The sequence below is a fragment of the Miscanthus floridulus genome, chromosome 13, assembly GCF_019320115.1.
Source record: "Miscanthus floridulus cultivar M001 chromosome 13, ASM1932011v1, whole genome shotgun sequence".
Taxonomy (NCBI): Eukaryota; Viridiplantae; Streptophyta; class Magnoliopsida; order Poales; family Poaceae; genus Miscanthus; species Miscanthus floridulus.
In genome coordinates, this window is record NC_089592.1 from 62,369,444 (window position 1) to 62,392,579 (window position 23,136).

Consider the following 23,136-nt stretch of genomic DNA (forward strand, 5'->3'; position numbering starts at 1 on the left):
TTTGGACTTTCTTGCGAGTGCAGTAAAATATGAACAGTGCCCTTGCTGCTCCTTTTTGGTGGCTCGTTTCTCGACGTGTATTTCTTGGAAGGCATGCTCCTCAAAGATTGTGGAGATGTGGCCTCGCCTTACCTCCCGCTATTGCCCAACATCTGCTGGAATTCAGGTCCATCGGCTGTGCGCGTCCCTTGCTATAAAAATTGAGGAAAAATAGGGGAGTCATTATAGTTGCCTTATAACCTTGCGAACTCACCTTTCCTACTCGTCGCCTCCTCCCTAGCACCTCATTCTTCAAGCTTGAACCATGGCGGTGGAGAAGCATCCAAGGGAGGAGACGATGGTGCGACACCTGGACGTGACTAGGCAGGCTCTCCGCATGGAAAACTAGGAGGTGGAGCGGTTGCGGTCGTGCTTCTTCACTATGGAGACAACACTCGCCACAACCGATAGGGAGATGGCCATGACTAAAGCCTTAGCGGGTTAAGCGTAGGCGCCGCTCACTGATAAGGCATTGTCATTACCATATCATCTTGTTTTGTGTGGCACCGCACCTTATTAATTGGTACAGTTTTCTCGTTCTTGCTCTTTCAGTCATCATGGAGCAGTTGAATGTCGTGTCCGTGCTGCCGATGGGGCCGAACTTCCTTGAGCGCGTCCATGCTCTGCTGGCGCGGATCCAAGAGGTAGTGACACATGGCCTTCGCCATGGGGCTGCATCAGCCCTAGCCGCCGCCCACCTCCATTTAGACATGGACTTGCGTGCGATGGAACTGGGGTTCCCACCTGAGCTGTCGGTCTAAAGGGCTTCTTAGGATTTTTTTCTAAAGGATTTGGATCCTTCAAAATTCATGTTTCTCTTTTATTCCAAAGGAGCCATAAGTTTTTGAGTTTCTTTTGTCCATTTCTTCTGATTCCATTTTGTTGTGTTGGTGGCCCCAAACAGACAGGGAGATCTGCCGGCGAGAAAATTTGATTTTCGGTGAAAAAATCGCACTGCGCCGAGTAGTGCCGCCAACACGCAACGAAAATTAGACAAGGGCATTTGTGGTACTATGATGGCCACATAAAAGCATAAGGACTCGTCGTATCCACCTTCGTCTCTACCCTCTAGCCACCACTGTCACTCTTCCCACTCCAAATCCTAGCCCCATGGCCTTCCTCTCCACTCTCCAGCCACCCCTCTCCAAACCCTATGCGCCATCGGCATAGCAGCTCAACTCATCGATCTGCACTCTCCAACCGCACCCTCTCTCATAGCTTTCTAAACCCTAGCCAGAGCCAGATCCCCTTCAATTCATCGATAGCAGGTCAGCTGATGGTGGAAGGACCACCTCAACAATGGTATAGGCCGGATCTAGATCCCCAACTTCGGCACCTATCATGACTAGCCGGATTCAAACCCTAGCCGGTGTCAGATCTTGTACCCCTTCATCAACGTCGGCCGCATTAGTTCCGCAACCACGATGACAAGATGGTTGTGCCAACGACGAAGCGTAGCTAGGGTACATGGAGGAAGAGGAACCCAAATTCCTTTTATGATGTGTGCTGTATTGTGGTGTTTCAACCAGGGATATGTAGATAGCGATGGGGTTGTATATTTCTATAGTTGAGTGTAGCTGATATGTGCTTTATTGGATTAATGACTTCTGTATAAGCTGTAGTTACAAGTTAGGCGCTTATTTACATATTCTTGCTATGTTGTATTGACATTCGCTAGAAGCTTTAGTTAATAAATACCTTTGTAATCTACATGAATAGCCACTAAATGCCTTTGAAAGAGAGCGGGAGGCACAAGTCACAAAGAATCATAGGAAGATGGAAGAACCAGGGGTGGTTGTTGAGGGATTTGGTGATATAGATGAAACATATTTAGATTTACAAGATGAGCCAGTGGCCCTTGCAGTTGAGGTGCTTGTTCTACCTTGTATTGAGTTCGGGCAAGAGGGGCCCAGGGGGGTGCAGATATTAATGCAATGCTTTGCTGTCTGGATAGCAATGCAATTTGTACATGCTTCCTGCTTAAATTTGCTTCTCCAATTTCAGCGTCCGGTTCGAAGAAGCTGTAGAGGAGGCTCCGCCAACAGGACAAAAGACAGCGCTGATATCAGTCCTAGAGGAAGGTAGTCCAAGAGAGTGAAGTCAACATGACCTAGAGAGTTGACTCATGGATCTGAGAAGAACAAGCAAAACAGTGCAAAAGCGAAGTGCCACTAGGCTATAGGATCTCGCTCCTATGTTGTGCAGCTGCAATCATTTATAAGTGATGATTGTGTTTTATTATTACTCTAGCCTTTGTATAAAAAGAAACTCATGTGCACTGTTAATAGAAGCAATAGTGGTAGGAGCCTAAGGCTCCCTTTGGAACGCAGGATCGGAAAAATGTAGAAACAAAAAAAAATATAGGAATATGATTGGAATGCATGTGAAAAGCAGAGGAATTTTGTTAGAAGGGGTGTTTGGTTTTGTACAAGAAAAACATAGGAAACCAAGGCCTCTATGGTGCTGATTCCATAGGATGGTTTTTCTTCCCCCATTTCTTCCTATGAACCCAAGGCCTCTATGGTGCTGATTCCATAGGATTACTGATTTCTACATTTTTTCTTTGGAAATACTATGAACCAAAGGGGCCCTAAATTTGGCATCATCATTTAATTTTGAGTTCCAATACTTATGCATTGTGCTTATGTAATCCATATCTGTAACCTATTGTTTATTGCTTGAATTTCGTAGTATGTAATCCATATCAGTACATGTGTGTTGTGCTTATGTAATCCATATCGATATAAAACCTGTGTTACTTGTTATGAACTAATCTCTTGGGTTTTCAATTAAAGTCATCTTCCACTATCTGTAAGCTAATGTTTACTGCTTGAATTTCATAGGAAGCTATGGAAACTATACGAGCAGAACTTATTGCTGATGGGCATGAACCAATGACAAGTGCTGATGTTGTTCCCATGGTCTTTGCTTCTTCCATGGCCAGGTCCACTCCTAGGTCAGCAGCAATACCCTTTTTTGAAGAATGATGATATCCCAACAAGCTCCGCCAGAACAGAGACATCGACGGAGCGAATGCTTCAGGAACAACTTGTTGCTGAATAGGAAAGTTCCGCTAACCTCATCGATCAAGTGAATGAACTGAAGAGGAAGATAGAAAAGACTAAAAGGGAGTTTGAGGAGTTCAAGATACAGCAATAGGAGGAGTACAATAAGCTACATGAGGATATCATGTGCTTTAGCTCTTCTTTTGGTAACTCTCAGTCATCAACTCTGTTGGCTTGATGTAGTGAACATTTGTGGTTTGATGTGTGTACTCGTGTGCTAGTTTGATGTGGTGAAACTGTCAGCGGGCTGCTGATGTGTAAGTAGTAATTTATTGTATTTGATTATCATGCTAAAAATTATGTAGACATCGTCGAATAATTATGTAGTCAATCTGTGCAGCAGTGATGATCTTGAATTACTTTTATGATGAATTTATTGTTGGGCATGTAGTAGAACCTGGGTAGGCCATGTGATCAAATAAAAATGCAACACATGAATAACCAGTGCATGACACGTCAAATAGCCATGGCACGACACGTGGGCTAATAAAAATCTGATACGTGGAAGGAAGCCCTCAAGCCACATGGACAAATAAAAAAATGAAACATGGACGGACAGCACCGTGACACGTGGTTGAATACAAAATGGCCATGTGGACCAATAAAAATACGACACATGGTCCAATAAAGAAATGACATGTGACCCAACCGCAACATGACATGTGTGCCAATAGAAAATAGACATGTGGAACAACAGGGGCCTGACACGTGGTCCATTAAGAACCTGAAATGTGCAAGAACCAGAGATGGCCACATTATCCAATAGCAAGGTGACACATACCCGAACCATCCCAATGCAACCGGCTATAGCAGGTACACGTGGAAAGCATCTCCAACGGAAGCAACCGCCAGCATGGATGCCCCTACCACGCATGCCAAAATAGTTCTATAATGTTCTATTTTCACCATACATCTATCCACATCTATGACAAATTTCTAGAATCGTCATAGAAGTTAAGGAATGACGCTGTAACACCCTAGGTGTTAGCCTTGCATAACTTGACTTGCATAGCATGAGCATGATCATCAAGCATTCATATATAAGCATTTACACTTGAAACATTTGATTGAAACATATGCAACATTTCTTATTATTTCATGTTTCCATGTGTATATACATATGATCATGAATGAATACAGGTAATTGGTTGATATGAGCCACAGAAACATGTTAGCAACACTTAGGTTAGCAAATGGAACATTGTTCATGAATGTCACCTTTCATGATCAAGCACTTAAGGTTATGTGTTGACCTGGATAGCCCTATGAGTGACCAATACATAAAATGATGGTGTGACCTTGCAATTAGCTTAAACATGTCTAGAGTATCATTATGAACAACTTTGATATTCATGGTTAGGGGTAAATAGGTCATTAAGCCCTAGTTTGAAGGTATACCATCATTTAAATGTGGCATGTTTGACCAAGTTTGAACTATGTGCTAGAGACCTTGCATGGAGGTGGTCACTAAAGCGAAGTTGTAGTGTTTGGCAAGAGGAATAACTTTTATTTTTGGGTCATTGACTGATTTAGCTCCTAACATGCTTGAATTAGGCTCACAAAAATCAGCAAATCCACATTTTCCACACTTCGCAATTTTCGCTAAGTCTCTTGGAACTGACAGACTGACGAGCCGACTTTGGGGATGATGTAACTCGGTTTTGGTTGCGAATTAGCACATGATTCTTTAAGAACAAATGGAGCTGGTCCTTAGGGCTACGAGTTCTGTTTAGGTTGTTGCACTAACAAGCTACAGATTAGGAGATTTAATTGCTTCAAATTGCGTTGTCGGGCTCGGTTTGGGGCTCTGAAGGCCAACCCGTTCGGTCTTCAGTGGCCGACCGGCAACAGAGCATGGCCGCCGTGTGGGGGGGAATGAAGTCGTGCGTCACCACTAGTCTGAGCAGCCAGGCCACGTTGAGCCACAGCGCGGCTGTGTCGGGCCAGAGCTCACTTTATCATCCCCAGCACTCGCCCGCTCCGTCCCCGCGCTCTCATTTCGCTCTCTGCCTTTTTCCTTTGCCCACCCACAGCAACCGCAGCCGCTGTAGCAGTGGACAACACCGCCGTCACCATTGCTGGCCACCTCGTTTGCCTTGCGCCGCGTCACGTTGCTCCTTCGCCACCGCAGTAGTGCCATTGCACCTCTGCCGAGCACCGCGCCAACTCTGCCGAGCACCGTGCCACCTCTGCCGAGCACCACGTCAACTCCGCCGAGCACCGCAGCCACTCCACCGTCATCCCAAAGTCTCACCGCGCCCACATTTGCTTACTAACCGCGCCTGGTAAGTTGTCGTGGCCGCACCGCCTCTGACCGCCTTTCGCCATAATGGTTGGTATTCTAGAACCGCTGTCGCGTGCAACAACTCGTAGACTCATTAGATCCAGTCATAGCAGTCACCGATGGTGTGGCGCCGTCATCCTGCTCTGCCGCCACCAGAGAGGGTCACCGTCGGCGAACTTCAATTGTTCCGCGCCGAGCTCTGTATTGACGTGTGGGATCGACTGAACCAAGGGCTCCAGCTGTCTGTGACTCGATGGAGAATGCTAGTTCATCTGTTTTCAGTTTCGTTGCAAACTTTGAAAACAATGATAAGTAGGGTGTAGAGATCCAAATATTGTGAACCAAATTTTGTAGTATTCCTTAGGAAGTGTAGTATTTATGAACAATATAAAATCTGTTGCTTGACAACTTTTTGTAGGGTTTTCCGTTTCCACAAAAATAACCCTTGCTAGCTTGTCATTTTTGCCTAGGATGTTTTACTTTATCAAATGGCATGAAACTTTTATATAGTCTATCGGTAGCACTAGTAGGCCACTATAAATTTCTGAGAATTTATTATGTATATTTAGTATATGTTTATTATTTAACCTAAGTATCTAAATAAAATAATAAAGGCATTTAAATAAATAGTTTGGGCTTTACCATTATGTTTTCTTGAGTGTATTTGGTATGCTTGAACTGTTGATAGACTTTATGTTGTCAAAATTTGAATGCTTACATAAAGTAAAAGTATTATTGCTTTATAATTCGAGTTGGGAGGGTATTCGGATAGATTCTATAGTTTGGTGTGTTGAATAGTGAAAATGATGTTTTCTGTAAAAATGGTTAATAACAAAGTTGTAGATAACTTCTTCATATATCTTGTGTAAAAATTTCAGGACCATAGGCAAAAGGGTTTAGGAGTTATAGCTGTTTAAAGTTAGTATTTCCGAATTGCTTGCTCTCTGGAATTTCTGAACAGCATTGGGTTGCTTGTCTATTTTGGCTAAGATAAATTGTGAATTAGCTTTTGGTGATTAAATAAGAGTTGTAGGCAATTTTATAAGATTTCCAGAAAGTTCAAGATCACCACATTTGGATAAGTAGAACTGCAGTTATGAGTAAAATAAGTATCTGTTGTTTTGTAGTGTGGTACATGAAGTGTTGAAGTAGTTAATTAAATAATCAAGAAGAGATATGCACATGCTCAGCAAAACACAATGCACTTGTTATTACTTCAGCACCATGATGTTAAGAATACTTACAAGAGTGCATTCATCATGTATCATCATATTATACTTGTCGGCATGCATACATTCGCAATACCTTATGCCATATTCATGCATCTAGGACCGGAGGAAGAAATAACGTTGCTGGAGTTCGACGAAGTAGAGGAAGGGGACCAGCAGGAGAATCCTCAAGCCGCAGCTCCTAAAGGCGAGGAGCAAAACCCTGAAGAGCTTCCAGAGTGTCCTGATCACTGCCCCACGTCCTTTCTGAAAGGCAAGCCCCGGAGCATTTTAAGTCTCCCAGTATTTTACAAATGATTACTTAAGTCCTTATGATTGATGCATTAGATTATAAGAGTTGAATGGAACCACTTGATGCATATAAATTCCTTGTCCAGATATATACATTGCTAACCCTATGTAGGTCTAGAATCGAATATATGCTTAGCCATGCTTAGACCGGTAGAAGTCGGGTGATTTCCTGTCATCTACGAAATATAGGTGGGTACCGGAGCACGGTTGGCTATATTTGCTATCGTGGAACAGAACCATGGGGTGATGTAAATTGAGGCCGGGCGGATGAAAGGGTCGAGATGGTGACTAGAGGGGGGGTGAATAGTCTTTTCTAAAACTTAATCGCGTCGACTAACCGAAACAAGTGCGGAATTATAACTATCGGTCTAGCCAAGACTACACCCCTACTATATTCACTAGCACCTTTCAAAGATACTAATTAAGCAACAAAGGTGCTGGGCTTGCTAGAGCTCTCCTAACCAATTCTAGAAGCAAGGTCACACAAACCTATGCCACTAGTACTTTAAGCGACAAGGGAGCTCCTACACATGCTAGTAAGCAAAAGCACAAAGCCACCTAAGCTCACTAGCAATGCTCAATAACAAGGCAACTAATGCCAAATTAGAGAGCGCAATTACTTAGCTACACAAACTAAGCAATGTGACTAACAAGGTTACACAAACCAAATTAGCCACGCAAGGAGCTACTTCTATGCTACACAAGCAAGAAGGTAACTAGTAAGCTACACAAGCTAACTAATTACAAGAGCAACAACACAAGCTTAATGTATATGGAAGTAATCGCAAGCTTGTGTAACGGGGATGCAAACCAACAGGAAGAACAAGGTTGACACGATGATTTTTCTCCCAAGGTTCACGTGTTTGCCAACATGCTAGTCCCTGTTGTGTCAACCGCTCACTTGGTGGTTCGACGGCTAATTAGCATCACCCGCTAAGCCCGCACGTCGGGCGCCGCAAGAACCTACCCCTTCAGTGAAGATAGCTAAATGACATGCTTTACTAAAGTTGCTCTTCGTGACTCCCATGGGGCGAGCACAATGCCCCTCACAAAGCACTTCTCTGGAGCGCCGCACAAGCTTCTTGCGGGCTTCAACGGAGACCACCACCAAGCCGTCAAGGAGGTGGCAACCTCCAAGAGTAACAAGCACCACCAGCTTGCAACTCGATCACCTAGTGCCACTCGATACAACCTCATGATGCAATCGCACTAGAATCGCTCACTCACACAATCGGATGATCACTATCAAGTATGTGTGAGATGGAGGGCTCCTAAGCACTCTCAAGCATGGACACAAAGTCCCCCAAGGTGCTCAGCACTAGCCATGGCTGAAGGCCACTTCTATTTATAGCCCCAAGGGCTAAACTAGCCGTTACCCCTTCAATGGGCAACTGTCGGGTCGACCGGACGCTCCGGTCGTGTTGACCGGACGCTGGACCTCAGCGTTCGGTCACCCACAGACGGCCACGTATCCCGATTCCAATGGTCACTTGACCTGACCGGACGCAGCAGCTTCATTTGACCGGACGCTGGACCTCAGCGTCCGGTCGTTTATAGTACGGTACCGACCTTGGCCGGACGCATCCGGTCGCACTTGATCGGACGCAGCCTAGTGTCCGGTCACACTCCAGCTCCTGCGTCACCATGCGTCAGCCTGACCAGACACGCCCTGCCAGTGTCCGGTCACTTCTAGTGCCAGCGTCCGGTGTACCCAGTGAGACTCTGTCTTTTCTGTGTAGGGCGCCGGTGGCACCGTCGGACTGTCCGCACTCTACGGGCGGACACTCCACTGGTGGAGTTTCTTCACCAAGTTGATCCACATCAACTCCAACTCCATCTCCTTTGAAAATGTGCCAACACCACCATGTGTATGTGTGTTAGCTTTTCACAATCATTTCCCAAAGGATGTTAGCCACTCAACTTGCCATGCCACTCGATCCTAGCGACGATGCAAAGTTAGATCACTCAAGTGACACTAGATGACCGATATGCAAACAAGTTTGCCCCTCTTGATAGTACGGCCATCTATCCTAAATCCGGTCATAAACTTCTCTACACACCTATGACTGGTGAAATGAAATGCCCTAGGTTATACCTTTGCCTTGCGCATTCCATTCCATCTCCTCCAATGTTGATGCAACACATGCACCAACATGATCAACAATGATATGATCCACTTCATATCATCACGTGATCATATTGGTTCATCGATCCTGACATCACTTGCTTTTCACCGTTGCCTTCGTCCATCGGCGCCAAGTCTTGCTCAAGCTTCACCGCCACACGGTCCATCACTCCAAAGCCTTCGACTTGCCCTTCACGCTTGCAACCGGTCCATCAAGCCAAGTCTTGTCTTGATCTTCTCCACCTTGATCATATGACTCAATGTCATGTCTCATGTGCATTTAAGCTCCTTCATCATCACATGTGTGAGCTTTGCAACATCTCCAAGCCATTTTCACCTTCATGGCATATGTTGCTCACACACATGTACCTGTGGACTAATCACCTGTGTATCTCACATAAACACAATTAGTCCACTTAAGTTGTCACTCAATTACCAAAACCACACAAGGACCTTTCAATCTCCCCCTTTTTGGTAATTGATGACAACTCTACAAAGATATGGAAATTAAGCTCTTTTGGATTCATGTTGCTTGCCCAAGCAATTTTACCATGTGAAAATGATTTTGAACAAGTACCACAAACCTGAAATGGTAGTATTAGCTCCCCCTACATATGTGCTAGAGTGTTTGACTTTAAGTTTGCACATATGCATAGATTTAAATTATAGGAGAGTAATTACTACAAAATGATGCTGAGGTGTATAGAATAAACCTTTGAAGCGTGATACCAATCAGAGTTGCACCTTTAAGTTCATCCTTAGCACCATGGTTAGCTAGATATCACTTGGAAATGAAAGCACTAGATACCTCATGAGATCATCATTAAAAACAAGGTACTAGCATTACTTTGAAAAACATACCAAGTGTCTAGCTATCATCCTATGCATGCTAGTTATCAAATCATCATTCAAGTTCTATAACTAGCATACACCACACAAGCATGCATTTTGAATTTAAGAACTTATGCCATGCAAGCAAGCACATGAATATGTACATATCAATTGCAATCAATCAAAGTTCATGAGCTTGCTCCCCCTATTTGTGTGCTTCTCTTGCCCAAGAATTTTGATCCTTCTCTTTTCTCCAATGTTGCTCCCTCTTTGTTCATGTCCATGCCCTATCTCTTCCCTTTGTATTTATGTTTGTACAATCTCTCCCCCATATCTTTCATATCTTTGTACAATTTCTCCCCCTTTGTCATCAATTTTCATAAAAGGTATGCTTCTTATTGATGCAAAGGTATGCACTTTGGGGTAGATGGTTGAGACTTGAATCTTGCATTTTTTTATGGACATTACTTGATTGTTGGAATGACACTACTTGTAGATACCATTTACAACTTGTAACTTGCACTACTTGTATCTTATCATTATATGCATGGGTCATCCATTTTATTGCACTTAAGCTCTTGTAGGTGAGGGATGCATTCTTTATTTGAGGATCACTTAAAGTTGAAGATCACTTGTGGAACCATCTTTTGCATGATAGATATCACTTGTATAATTGATACTATATGTAGATGTGATATCATTTGAAATAACTTTCTATTTTGGAACCACTAGTTGGATTTATCAATTTTGATCATTTTCTTGAACATTTGTTATCTTTATGAGTACCACCTATAGGATATCACTTATGGGTTGATCTAGACATTACTTATGAATTCTTAATGAAATACTTAAGTCTAGATACCACTTGAAACATACAAATTAGATATCCATTTGCATTGTTGTCTTGTGCTTGTACTCTTATCATTATCATGAACTTCTTATGTGACTTGAACTAAATTGATTTGCTTAAGCTTTCAAGTCCGGTTTGAACCAATGACAAGCTTCTTCACACCTCATGTAAGGGTTATCTTGCCAATGTTGTACTTGTTACTTGTTTAGCAATTCAAATTGAGTCAAGTACTTGGGTTCACTCGCTCATGAACAAATTCTCATAGTAACCACTAGATCAAGTAATCATTCAAACAATAGTGGTAGGCTATGAATTTAAACATTTCATTTGTTATGCATGATCCTATGAAGCATGTACTATATGCACTAACCGCATACTAGTAAGGGATGAAATGATCATGCACATTACAATGATACCTTTGCAATGTTGGAGTAGAGGATAGTCATATAGATTCCAATTCATTTACTCCAATAGCAATGTGAAGTCCAATTTATAGGCTTGGTGAAGACCAATAGATACTAATTTGAATTTCATTCTTCACCCATATGACATGAATACCACTTATGATCAAGTGCACTTTCTTGTTGTGGTTGACTTGCTTCATCTTTTGATTCTTGCTTGCATGAGAGAACTATTTGGAATACCACTTGAAATAACTAGCTCTCTGTTGGGAGTTGCTTGCTTTTCTTGATCAATCCTTTTGATTGCTTCAACTAAGCATCTTAAATGTCCCTTGGATCACCACTTCCATGTTAGCCTTCCAAGTACCACACTTGGTTTACCTACACATAGGCGGCAAGCCCCTACACTAGGGAGAAGTGACCTCTTTCTAAGAACCATTATTGACACTCACTTGAAATAACTTGATTGATTGATCCAAGTGATGGACTTACTTGATGAGTAACCTTGATTCCTTCTTTAAGTCCTTTTCTTTCTTCTTGTTTAAGTTCTTTTTCTTTCTACCAAATGATTTCCAATAGTCACTAGAACTTAAACTTCAACTTCATCTTGAGTTTGATCTTGATCTTCCAATTTGAGTACCGAATGTGTGCAGAGTACACTCCACAATCAAATAGCCTTGTACTCATATCTTGTCATGCTTCTAGATCATTTCAAAACCAAACTTAGGTACCTCAAACACTTGTAAACATGTTTCCAACTTGAGGACCTTTCAATCAAAGTGACTCCAGATCAATCCAACATTTGTCACTTTTCTAACAGATTTTGTACCCTTCAACGAAATAAGCATATCTCCCAAAGTACAAATCCAAATACCACTAAATTTGGTGGAGATGTTATTTACTAAGTTATTTAGCAGATGTAAAAATTTGAGCTTCATTTGACTTCTAGATTGCTGCCATATTTCAATTCTTCCACCACTGCTACATGCTGAAAACTGCTGCACTATAGCTGACAAGATCCACTCCAAAACCGAAGCATTTCTTATCCAATTTTCATGAAATTTCTACAGCATCTTATACCATAAGTCTAGAGCATGTACACCAATTTTCATGCCAATCCAATAAGTTTTGATCACTCAAACATGGCTAAGATCACAGCTAGCTCAGATTTTGCAATATACGGCAGATTTCAACAATTGAGCTATACTTCATCAAATGTGACTCAAACTTGATACTAACTTGTTTGAATACTTCCATAAGACATATATCCATTCAAATCAGTTACTAAATGTCATCTCATGAATTTATCCAACACAAATAAATCCAAACTTGATTACTAAGCAATTATCCATTCAATCATCTTATAGCAAGCAACATTGCATATTTATCCAATTCAATCAACTCATATGCACCCAAATGAAATGATCAACAAGAGATATACCTTGGTTAGCTCATGATCATCCAACTAGCAGGCTTCAACTCAATTAATTGCAGGTCATCAAATATATCCAATGAATCACCAACAACTTGAATTATAGCACTTGTATATTGATAGCACTTGGACTTCACTCAATTTTTACTTGGCATTGGGTTTGTATGTGCACTAGGCTTCATAACTTGTTTCAACATATGATGAACAATGTGAGATCAATTGAATCAAGTTTCCAATGCTGATGGTACCTACAAACAATCATCCACTTTTTGATGGTACCCAAACAAGTTTGGGTCCTCTCAAGTTAGGAGCAACATACTTAGGCAATACCTTAGTATGAGTAGCGGGATGTTTTACAATTGCAACCAATGAGGTACCATTGCCATCCTTCCTAAGCATATCATTATTATCAATTGAAATAGGCTTAGAAATTTTACCTAGGGGACATGAATGTGCCATGTGTCCCCTTTCCCGGCATGAGTAGCACTTTCTCTTTGCTTGAGCCTTCTCTTCTTTGCTCATGTGGTGCTTCTCATTGCCTTTCCTCTCATGGATTGCTTGAGCCTTCTTCTCAAGCTTGGTAGGACACTTAGAGGCAAAGTGTCCCACACTACCACACTTGAAGCACTTGATGTGAGCATGATCTTTCTTCTCATCTTCATTCTTGCTCATCATCTTGGCATCTTGAGTTTGCATTGGATGCCTTTCCTTTCCACCCCTTCTTGTTTTCTTCTTCTTTATCATCAAATTACCACCATCTTCATGGTTGATCTTGATTTGAACTTGGGGTGTCTTCTCTTGCTCAACTTGTGGCTTTGGTTGAGGCTTCACTTGTTGCTTCACCAATTGCTTGGTTGGGCACATTGAGGTAAGATGACCCCAAGTGCGGCACTTGAAGCACTTGACATGCTTTAGCCTCTCTTCTTCTTTTATATTCTTGAGCTTCTCAATGTTAGGGCAACCACTTGCAAAGTGTCCCGCTTCATGACACCGGTAGCACATGGTATGAGAGAGCTTTCTTTGTTGTAGCTTCTTCATCTTTCTTTCTCTCTTTCTTTCGCCCTTTGTCATCTTCTTCTTGAAGCCAAGGCCACACTTGTCACCATAGTTTCTTTGAGTCTTCAACATGTGCTCAAAGGTGACTTTTGAGTTGTAGCACCTCTCTAACTTGTTGCTCAATTTCTTCACTTCACTTTTAAGCTCAATGTTCTCCTTCAAAATGTTAGTCTCACAAGACAGAAGTAGAACAAGCATCTATTTGTGAAGAACATGGCATTTCTAATAAATCATCACAAGAGGTGGATACATGCTTCTTGCCTACATCACAAGGGTTAGCAACATTTTGCAATTTATCATTTGATCCATGTGATGAGCTCTCATTATTTTTAAGTTTCTTTATAAATACTTTAATGAGAGAAGCATGTTGTTCTAATAATTCATCATGAGATGCAAGTAGTATCTCATGATTCAATTTTAGCTCATCATGTGAAGATTTATAAGCATCAAGTAATTTCTTATGTTCTTCACAAGAGTTCTTTAGAAATGAGTTTTCATTTTCTAATTTCAATGTTTTAGCTTTCTCATTTTCTAAAGACATGGTCATGCTAGCAAGTCTACTAATAAGCTCATCATATGAATCAACATGATCAACCACATTATCATTTGATACCTTGGTGTCACCTTGTAACATGAAGCAATGTGGTGATGTAGTCGGAGAGCTTGAAGTAGCATCTTCATCATGGCATGAGCATGAACCATCATCACCATCAAGTGTGCATGGGGTAGCATCATCACTTGCAACACTTGTGGCATCATCATCAACCTTGTCAAGTGAACTTGTGGTAGATCGATCGTCATCATCATCACTTGACCATGAGGTGGAGCAATCTTCCACAATCACGTAATTGTGGTTATGCTCAACACACTCATGCGCCTCCTTCTTTGGTTCATCCTCCTTCTTGAATTTACCATCATCCCATGTGGAGGAGTCACCGTAAAAGGCTTGGAGTGCTAGCCACATATCATGAGCACTCTCCAAGTCCCACACATGTCTAAAAATATCATCATGTATAGCACACATTAGATAATAAAGAGCACAATGATCAAGTTGTAAGCAATCCTCTTGCGCTTGGGTGAGGTTATCCTTATCCAAGGCATCACGAGAAAAACCAACAACAATGATCCACCATGCCTTGGGACCCAATTCACGGAAATGATCAAGCATATGACGTTTCCACCGTGCATAGTGTGTGCCATCAAAAATGTGTGTGTCACAAACAACTTCTAGCCCAAAGTTCGCCATCCTCTCGGGTCGGTGAAGACCACAAATGAGAGACCTAGCTCTGATACCAATTGAAAGGGTCGAGATGGCAACTAGAGGGGGTGAATAGTCTTTTCTAAAACTTAATCGCGTCGGCTAACCGAAACAAGTGCGGAATTATAACTATCGGTCTAGCCAAGACTACACACCTCTAACTATATTCACTAGCACCTTTCAAAGATACTAATTAAGCAACAAAGGTGTCGGGCTTGCTAGAGCTCTCCTAACCAATTCTGGAAGCAAGGTCACACAAACCTATGCCACTAGTACTTTAAGCGACAAGGGAGCTCCTACACATGCTAGTAAGCAAAAGCACAAAGCCACCTAAGCTCACTAGCAATGCTCAATAACAAGGCAACTAATGCCAAATTAGAGAGCGCAATTACTTAGCTACACAAACTAAGCAATGTGACTAATAAGGTTACACAAACCAAATTAGCCACGCAAGGAGCTACTTCTATGCTACACAAGCAAGAAGGTAACTAGTAAGCTACACAAGCTAACTAATTACAAGAGCAACAACACAAGCTTAATGTATATGGAAGTAATCGCAAGCTTGTGTAACGGGGATGCAAACCAATAGGAAGAACAAGGTTAACACGATGATTTTTCTCCTGAGGTTCACGTGATTGCCAACACGCTAGTCTCCGTTGTGTCGACCGCTCACTTGGTGGTTCGGTGGCTAATTAGCATCACCCGCTAAGCCCACACGTCGGGCGCCGCAAGAACCTACCCCTTGAGTGAGGGTAGCTCAATGACACGCTTTACTAAAGTTGCTATTCATGACTCCCGCGGGGCGAGCACAATGCCCCTCACAAAGCACTTCTCCAGAGCGCCGCACAAGCTTCTTGTGGGCTTCAACGGAGACCACCACCAAGCCATCAAGGAGGTGGCAACCTCCAAGAGTAACAAGCACCACCAGCTTGCAACTCGATCACCTAGTGCCACTCGATGCAACCTTACGATGCAATCGCACTAGAATCGCTCACTCACACAATCGGATGATCACTATCAAGTATGTGTGAGATGGAGGGCTCCTAAGCACTCTCAAGCATGGACACAAAGTCCCCCAAGGTGCTCAGCACCAGCCATGGCTGAAGGCCACTTCTATTTGTAGCCCCAAGGGCTAAACTAGTCGTTACCCCTTCAATGGGCAACTGTCGGGTCGATCGGACGCTGGACCTCAGCGTCCAGTCGCCCGTAGACAGCCACATATCCCGATTCCAACGGTCACTTGACCTGACTGGATGCAGCAGCTTCAACTAACCGGACGCTGGACCTCAGCGTCTAGTCGTTTACAGTAAGGTACTGACCTTGACCGGACACGTCCGGTCGCACTTGATCAGACGGAGCCCAGCGTCCGGTCACACTCCAGCTCCTGCGTCACCATGCGTCAGCCTGACCAGACGCGCCTTGCCAGCGTCCAGTCACTTCTAGTGCCAGCGTCCGGTGCACCCAGTGACACTCTATCTTTTCTGTGTAGGGCGTCGGTGGAGTTTCTTCACCAAGTTGATCCACATCAACTCCAACTCCATCTCCTTTGAAAATGTGCCAACACCACCATGTGTATGTGTGTTAGCTTTTCACAATCATTTCCCAAAGGATGTTAGCCACTCAACTTGCCACGCCACTCGATCCTAGCGACGATGCAAAGTTAGATCACTCAAGTGGCACTAGATGACCGATATGCAAACAAGTTTGCCCCTCTTGATAGTACGGCCATCTATCCTAAACCCGGTCATAAACTTCTCTACACACCTATGACCGGTGAAATGAAATGCCCTAGGTTATACCTTTGCCTTGCGCATTCCATTCCATCTCCTCCAATGTTGATGCAACACATGCACCAACATGATCAACAATGATATGATCCACTTCATATCATCACGTGATCATATTGGTTCATCGATCCTGACATCACTTGCTTTTCACCATTGCCTTCGTCCATCGGTGCCAAGTCTTTCTCAAGCTTCACCGCCACGCGGTCCATCACTCCAAAGCCTTCGACTTGCCCTTCACGCTTGCAACCGGTCCATCAAGCCAAGTCTTATCTTGATCTTCTCCACCTTGATCACATGACTCAATGTCATGTCTCATGTGCATTTAAGCTCCTTCATCATCACATGTGTGAGCTTTGCAACATCTCTAAGCCATTTTCACCTTCATGGCATATGTTGCTCACACACATGTACCTATGGACTAATCACCTGTGTATCTCACATAAACACAATTAGTCCACTTAAGTTGTCACTCAATTACCAAAACCACACAAGGACCTTTCAGCGGAGTCTATGCGTAGGTTGACTCATGTGATTCCGTCTGTGCCGATTAAGGACCGTACCGTTGTTGGTGCTTCTGACAAGATTGAACGCATGCCTATCACTTAGCTGGCCGGATAACTCGTTCTGACCGCGAAGCCAAGTAGCTCAACTTAGGCTGGGCCCCATTCTGTTGTGCGCTCCTTGTAGGGAACCAAACTGAGCCCAAGGGCAGGGTAGTCCTGAACGTCCTGGCATTTGGTGTTCCTGATTGTGCGGCGCGGTATGAACCCGCGAAATGTGTACCTGAGTTGTACCAAAGGTGACCTAAGGCGACTAATGATCTGGTCTGTCGGGGTTTGTGTTAGGAATAAATTCCCAGCTGGTTGAAATCGATTCGAATCGCCGTCTCTCCCGGATATTGAGAAACTTGGCTAGTCCCAGCATCATAGTAACTGTGTTATGGAACATGATGGTTCGAATGAATATGGAATTACAATACCGGCTATGGTTACTATTGTATGCTTCTAAAATGATATACCACATGTTTGGCATAGGTTAGTTGCTAATTTAGAGATGGATAGTATAATTAACTTGATAACAGAATCATAATTGTATAACTGAGTTAATCGCTTTTATGCAAAATGTGGTCAAGCTATCTCCACTTATACAGCCTTGCATGATCCTTAGAGTCGTTTTATTTCTGGTTTATGATGGGTAAGTCTAGCTGAGTACCTTCTCGTACTCAGGGTTTTATTTCCCATTGTTGCAGATGGCACTGTGTATCATGGTTATTGCAAGAGTTGCTTCTATCCCATTGTGGATGAGGAGTAAGCCTTGGGCAAGCTTCTTTATTAATCCCTCTACTTGCTTTTGTGGACTGTGATCCTATTTCGGCACTGTACTAAACTATGTTGGAAACTTTACTTTCAAACTTAATTGCTTCTGCTTTTATCTATCAAACTCGGTTTGTAATAACTTTGTTTCATACTCTGATGATGAAAAATGTATCTGTGAAATTTATATAATATGTGACATGTATGTTGAATCATGTACGGTCTTGGTTGTTGTAAATCGTTTATCGAGACCCATCGTGGTACTCGATGGACTACCGGGTTTATATGGGTTCAAGTATGACAGTGCGACCGCTTGTGGGCTGTCATTGTACTTGTACTCTTATAAATTGGTCGGTTCTACGACAGATGCGACTACTATGACGAACCGGTTTTCGTCATACAATTGAAATTATGACGAATTTGGCTCCTTGAGTGATGAAAGTTGATAGTCATAGAAGTGGATATTCCTAGTAGTGGAGCTTGCTATATAGATAGAAATCCTGCTTAGGTTTTGATAACTAGAATAGAGGCCAAGTAGCTTTTAGAAGCCTAATTCAACCCCCCTCTTAGGCATCTTGTCCCTTCACATCTATCCAAACACCAATTAATCCCTAAGCCAAACCAAAGCCAGAATGCCTTAATTCTTATTCTGTTCTGGTACTCGTAGAGAAGTTCTGCGCCATGGAACTTTGGTGTTTGAGTGTGGAAGTTCCGCACTTACAATTTTGACCGTTTGAAAGGGGGAGGGACATAAATACCCCTTCTATTTCTTATCCAACATTGATCTTCTGCATTAACTCACTCACCAGCCCAAGAACAACTCTCTCTCACATGCACACAGCCCATTGAAGGCTCCCCAATCTTTTCCTTTGATTCTTGGTGAAATTTCTTGAGAGAGATTGGGATTAGGAGTGAGTTAGAGAGCTTGAAGCATAGCGCTTGACTCCTAGATGGCTAGATGTCGCCCAGGAGCTCCCAACATTGTGGTTGAGCACCGAGAGGTTTGTATCACCCTCTTGAAGCTAATGGAACCCTCAAGCATGATCTTTGGTGACTCACTTGAGAAGAGGATATGGTTGTGTAACACCACACGTCCAAAATCTGCTAATGGCCTAGCTTCTCAAGTGGAACATGCCTGCATACGTGTAACACATCTCTTACATTTTTATCATCTATTCGTTTAAAAGGGTTAACGCAGAGGTATGGTGTTAGATGCGTCGATGGTAGAAAGCGGTAGGTAGCCATCGGCACACGCAGCAAGCTGAGAGAAATCACGTGGAGTAGATCCCGAGCTCTCTCCGGATTTAGGAAGGGCGTTAGACTGGATGGTCGTGACCGAGGATGTGCTAGTCAATTTGACCCTGCAATTGACAAGGAGAGAAAATTGATCAGTAATTTAAGGTGGAACATGCCGGTGTTTGTCCAGATAGTTCCAAATATATGGCCAAGTGGCCAGCACGATAAGGCTATCGACTAGAGAGTCGATATCCAGCATGTTCATGATGTAATATAGACAAAACAAGCATATTGGCAATTATTAATTACTCAACTACCTGAATCTAACTTAGTCGATGATCATAAAAACATGCGAAAGATGTAAGGGTAGACGTGTAAGCATACATGTGAGACATACTAGCTTTTAACCAGGATAAAAATAAGTAAAAGCATATAAATAGCCAATACATCCTCAACAAAGTGGGCTATCGGGTAAAACAACCGATTCTAGTGATCGTGTCGCACGACATACGATCACTCATCCGTTGGATACAAATAAATCTACAAACCACTAGACTAAATCTATTGTACCGCCAACAGGTCAAGTCATCTGATGCAGCATTGACAGTAGGACCCTAGATTAGAGACCAGCGGTCGATAGATCTACTTGTATCGCAAAGGAATCATGAAAGCATGTTATGCGCATGGAAGTTCAGACCATCGGCTAAATAGCCGATGGAGACATAGCGGGTGGCTGACGCCATGCTCTTCTTAATAGATAGATCTATTAACCGACAGTGTCCAATTTGACACGCTATCAACAAGTCGAGTCGGCTGATGCAACATTGATAGTGGAGTCATACCGGATACTGGCGATCAATGAATCTATCTCTTAATAGAACACGACTTTAAACACCCGCCATATGCGATCAAGGCTGAGATAGATTGGTCGTTAAAACATGATCTAATATCAAGAATTGAATTCAACTGTGATAGTAATCAGCAGACGATAGATCAAAATAGATAAGACCAATGAATCTCAATCTAGATTAGGCAATTGGTGATATTATATTAAATAGTAAACTATTTAACACAATACCGATAACTTTGATTAATATCAATGTTTACAAGAGATCAGTCGTCTGTTGCAGCCTTGTAAAAGAAGATACAAATCGATAACTAATCTATACCGCGATTTGTAAGAGATCAGTCATCTGTTGCAGCCTTACAAATAACGATATAGATCGATAACTAACTTATACCCCGACTCGCAAGAGATCCGTCGTCTGTTGCAGCCTTGCAAGTAACAATATAAGTCGTAACGGATACTCACAAACAAGCCGGAGGTCAGGTCGTCCGATGCAGTCCTGCTTGCCCAAAGAACTCGTTGAAATCTACTTTACTCCTACTCCTAAGGGGTGGCCTAAGCCGAAAAGTAAAGGTACTTGTTTTGGTTGATCGATGAGAGATGTCTATTACAATAACCGAGGTTCAATATTTATACCCAAGGCTTGACTACGAGTCCTGATCCAACAAGACCGATCACAAAATTTGGAAAAGAAATAAGAACTTCCTAATTTAGGATAACTTGGACTCCAATCTTTCCTTTCTACGGAGTCAGACGCGCCTTCTCGCTTTATGTCTTGCTGCTTCTGCCGAATAGGGTCCATCCCCTTGGAATGATGACACCATCCTGATCTTGCTGGCAATTCGGTTAGCCGACTTGTTTGAATATTTCGGCTTTCCTTGATAATTTCTTGTCCTTGGGAACTTTCCATCTCGAACCAAATTTCGGTGTCAACAAGATGCATGCGCATGGACACGTGTCATGAATCTACAGCAGGTGCCCATGGTTGCTCCATGGGGATCACCCCCACTGAATTTATTTTCATGTAATCAAGTATTCGAGTTTGATTGTATTTTTTAAAAAAAATCAGGAACAACTTCAGGGGGTAAATCGGACATTATTCTTAAAAAAACCGTAAGTATGCAAAATTATTCTGATGATTATGAAATATTTTACCCATCCATAGGAATGAGAGATGGTTGCACATGCGCAGGAGACGTCCCCGTCAACCCCAACTACCTGCACGCTCTAGGCAAAACACGCCTTCTGTCGCCACTATAAAACGAAGGGCATATAGCTTTGCTTCTGCTGGTCACATCTATCTCTGGTCAGCATCGCCAAATAACACCCCGCTGTGTGTGCGTCACCTTCGTGCACTACGTACGTTCCTGCAATTTCCCATCGCTCTCTCTTGCCACCAGTTCATGCTCATGCATGTGCGTACGTGCAAGATTGAAATGGTTGACCCGTGCTTATTGCATTGATCTTTGTGCGAGTGCGATCAAACACACGGAGGCGTGAGTCAGCGCGTGTTTCTTCCTGATGATGATCATCTAACTAGTTTATTGGTTGTTTGCGATGCATAACAGGATGCAAGGGGAGCAACAGCAGCGGATTGAGCTCGTCCTGCCGCCGGGCTTCCGCTTCTTCCCGACGGACGAGGAGCTCGTCACCTGCTACCTCGCCAGGAAGGCCATGGACGGCAGCTTCACCACGCCAGCCATCCGCGACGTGGACCTCTACAAGACAGAGCCATGGGACCTGCCATGTACGTGCGTTGCAGCATGCATATGCACGCCTGTTCATCATCGAGTGCGAGCTGCTTGCTCATGTCGCTGATGTTCACATGCATGCAGGCGAGCAGCAGGCGGCGGCGGCCGGAGGAGACCTGCAGGAGGGCTACTTCTTCTGCACGAGGGGCAGCAAGTCCCCGTCCGGCGTTCGCGCCCGCCGCGCGACACAGCTGGGCTACTGGAAGTCCACGGGGAAGGACAAGCCCGTGCACAGCAGGTCCGGCCGCCTCGTCGTCGGGACGAGGAAGACGCTGGTGTTCTACCGCGGCAGGGCCCCGAGAGGGGAGAAGACCGACTGGGTCATGCACGAGTACGCCATGGGCGAGAGGAGGAGCAGCGCCCTCCTCAGAGGAGCACAGGTACACGTATATACGTGCAATAGTCACATATGTCAGCATATATGCAGCCATATATGCTTCTGTAGTGTCTGATTAATTACATATGATGGGTGTGCTCCGTTTTGGTCACGTACTACGTATGTGCAGAGTGAGTGGGTCATTTGCAGGGTGTTCACGAGGAAGCAGCATCCGATGATCAGCGACGACAGGAAGCTGGAAACGGAGGACGCTGTCGTGCATGACCACCCATCTCCTGGTTATCATCTCCTTGCCATGGATCAGGCAGACGACGGTTTTGACAGCGAGCAGGAGGCGGCGCCACCGGTGGTCGTCGCCGAAACCCAGCATACAGCAGGAAGCCACCTCGGTGCCCAACAAGACATGGAGGGTGATCATCAGCAGCAGCACCGCCGTCAAATGGCCCATGAGGAGCTACTGACGATGCACCAACATGGTTCCAGTTGGCTCAGCCAGCATGACGACCAGCTGGGACTGGGAGCGCATTGCTCCGCGTTGCTGCCAATCATGCAGATGCAGTCCGGCGACGATGCAGATTATTATCTACCAGAGTTGCTGGACATCGGTGGTGAGGAGGACTGCCGTCGCCGTGCTGAGACTGAGTTCACCTGCGTTATTGGCTCCTCTGACGACCTCAACGGGCTCTACTGGGACAGTGGCTTCTGAAAGCATATATTCCTTGGATGTTGGCGACCTCACCTGCATGTGTGTATATCCCTAGACAGATAGATCAAATTGTCAATGCGTGTATGTTTCAAAAAAAAAGAGTGATGCGTGTAAGCAACACTAGGGTTGGCACAAATACAGTAGCTTATGCTAGAAACGGTGCTTGTACATACCATGGGCTTCTGATCTACTGTACACCTTTTTGTGATATGTACATACATATATATACCTTGGGTCAGTCAGTACAATACTCTGCTCCCCGTGAGTTCATATCAAATCTTTTTTTTTAAACTATATA

At 43.6% G+C, this 23,136-nt stretch overlaps 1 protein-coding gene across 1 annotated transcript; it reads left to right on the forward strand.

Moving 5' to 3' along the window:
* Positions 1 to 93: 93 nt before the first annotated feature.
* On the forward strand, positions 94 to 23,112 carry LOC136499908 (NAC transcription factor NAM-B2-like). The gene is made up of 7 exons (XM_066495400.1): positions 94 to 166; positions 592 to 683; positions 1,759 to 1,908; positions 2,883 to 2,995; positions 21,613 to 21,799; positions 21,885 to 22,175; positions 22,302 to 23,112. The coding sequence occupies exons 1-7, from the start codon at positions 94 to 96 to the stop codon at positions 22,836 to 22,838; spliced, it is 1,443 nt and encodes a 480-aa protein (XP_066351497.1). The 3' UTR covers positions 22,839 to 23,112.
* The last annotated feature ends 24 nt before the right edge of the window (positions 23,113 to 23,136 follow it).

Excerpts from the sequence above, each read along its gene's own strand:
- LOC136499908 (XM_066495400.1), top strand. The coding sequence starts at position 94 with ATGCTCCTCAAAGATTGTGGAGATGTGGCCTCGCCTTACCTCCCGCTA. Across the intron at positions 167-591 it reads CAACATCTGCTGGAATTCAG|TCATCATGGAGCAGTTGAAT; the intron begins GTCCATCGGCTG and ends TTGCTCTTTCAG. Across the intron at positions 2,996-21,612 it reads ATGGCCAGGTCCACTCCTAG|GATGCAAGGGGAGCAACAGC; the intron begins GTCAGCAGCAAT and ends GATGCATAACAG.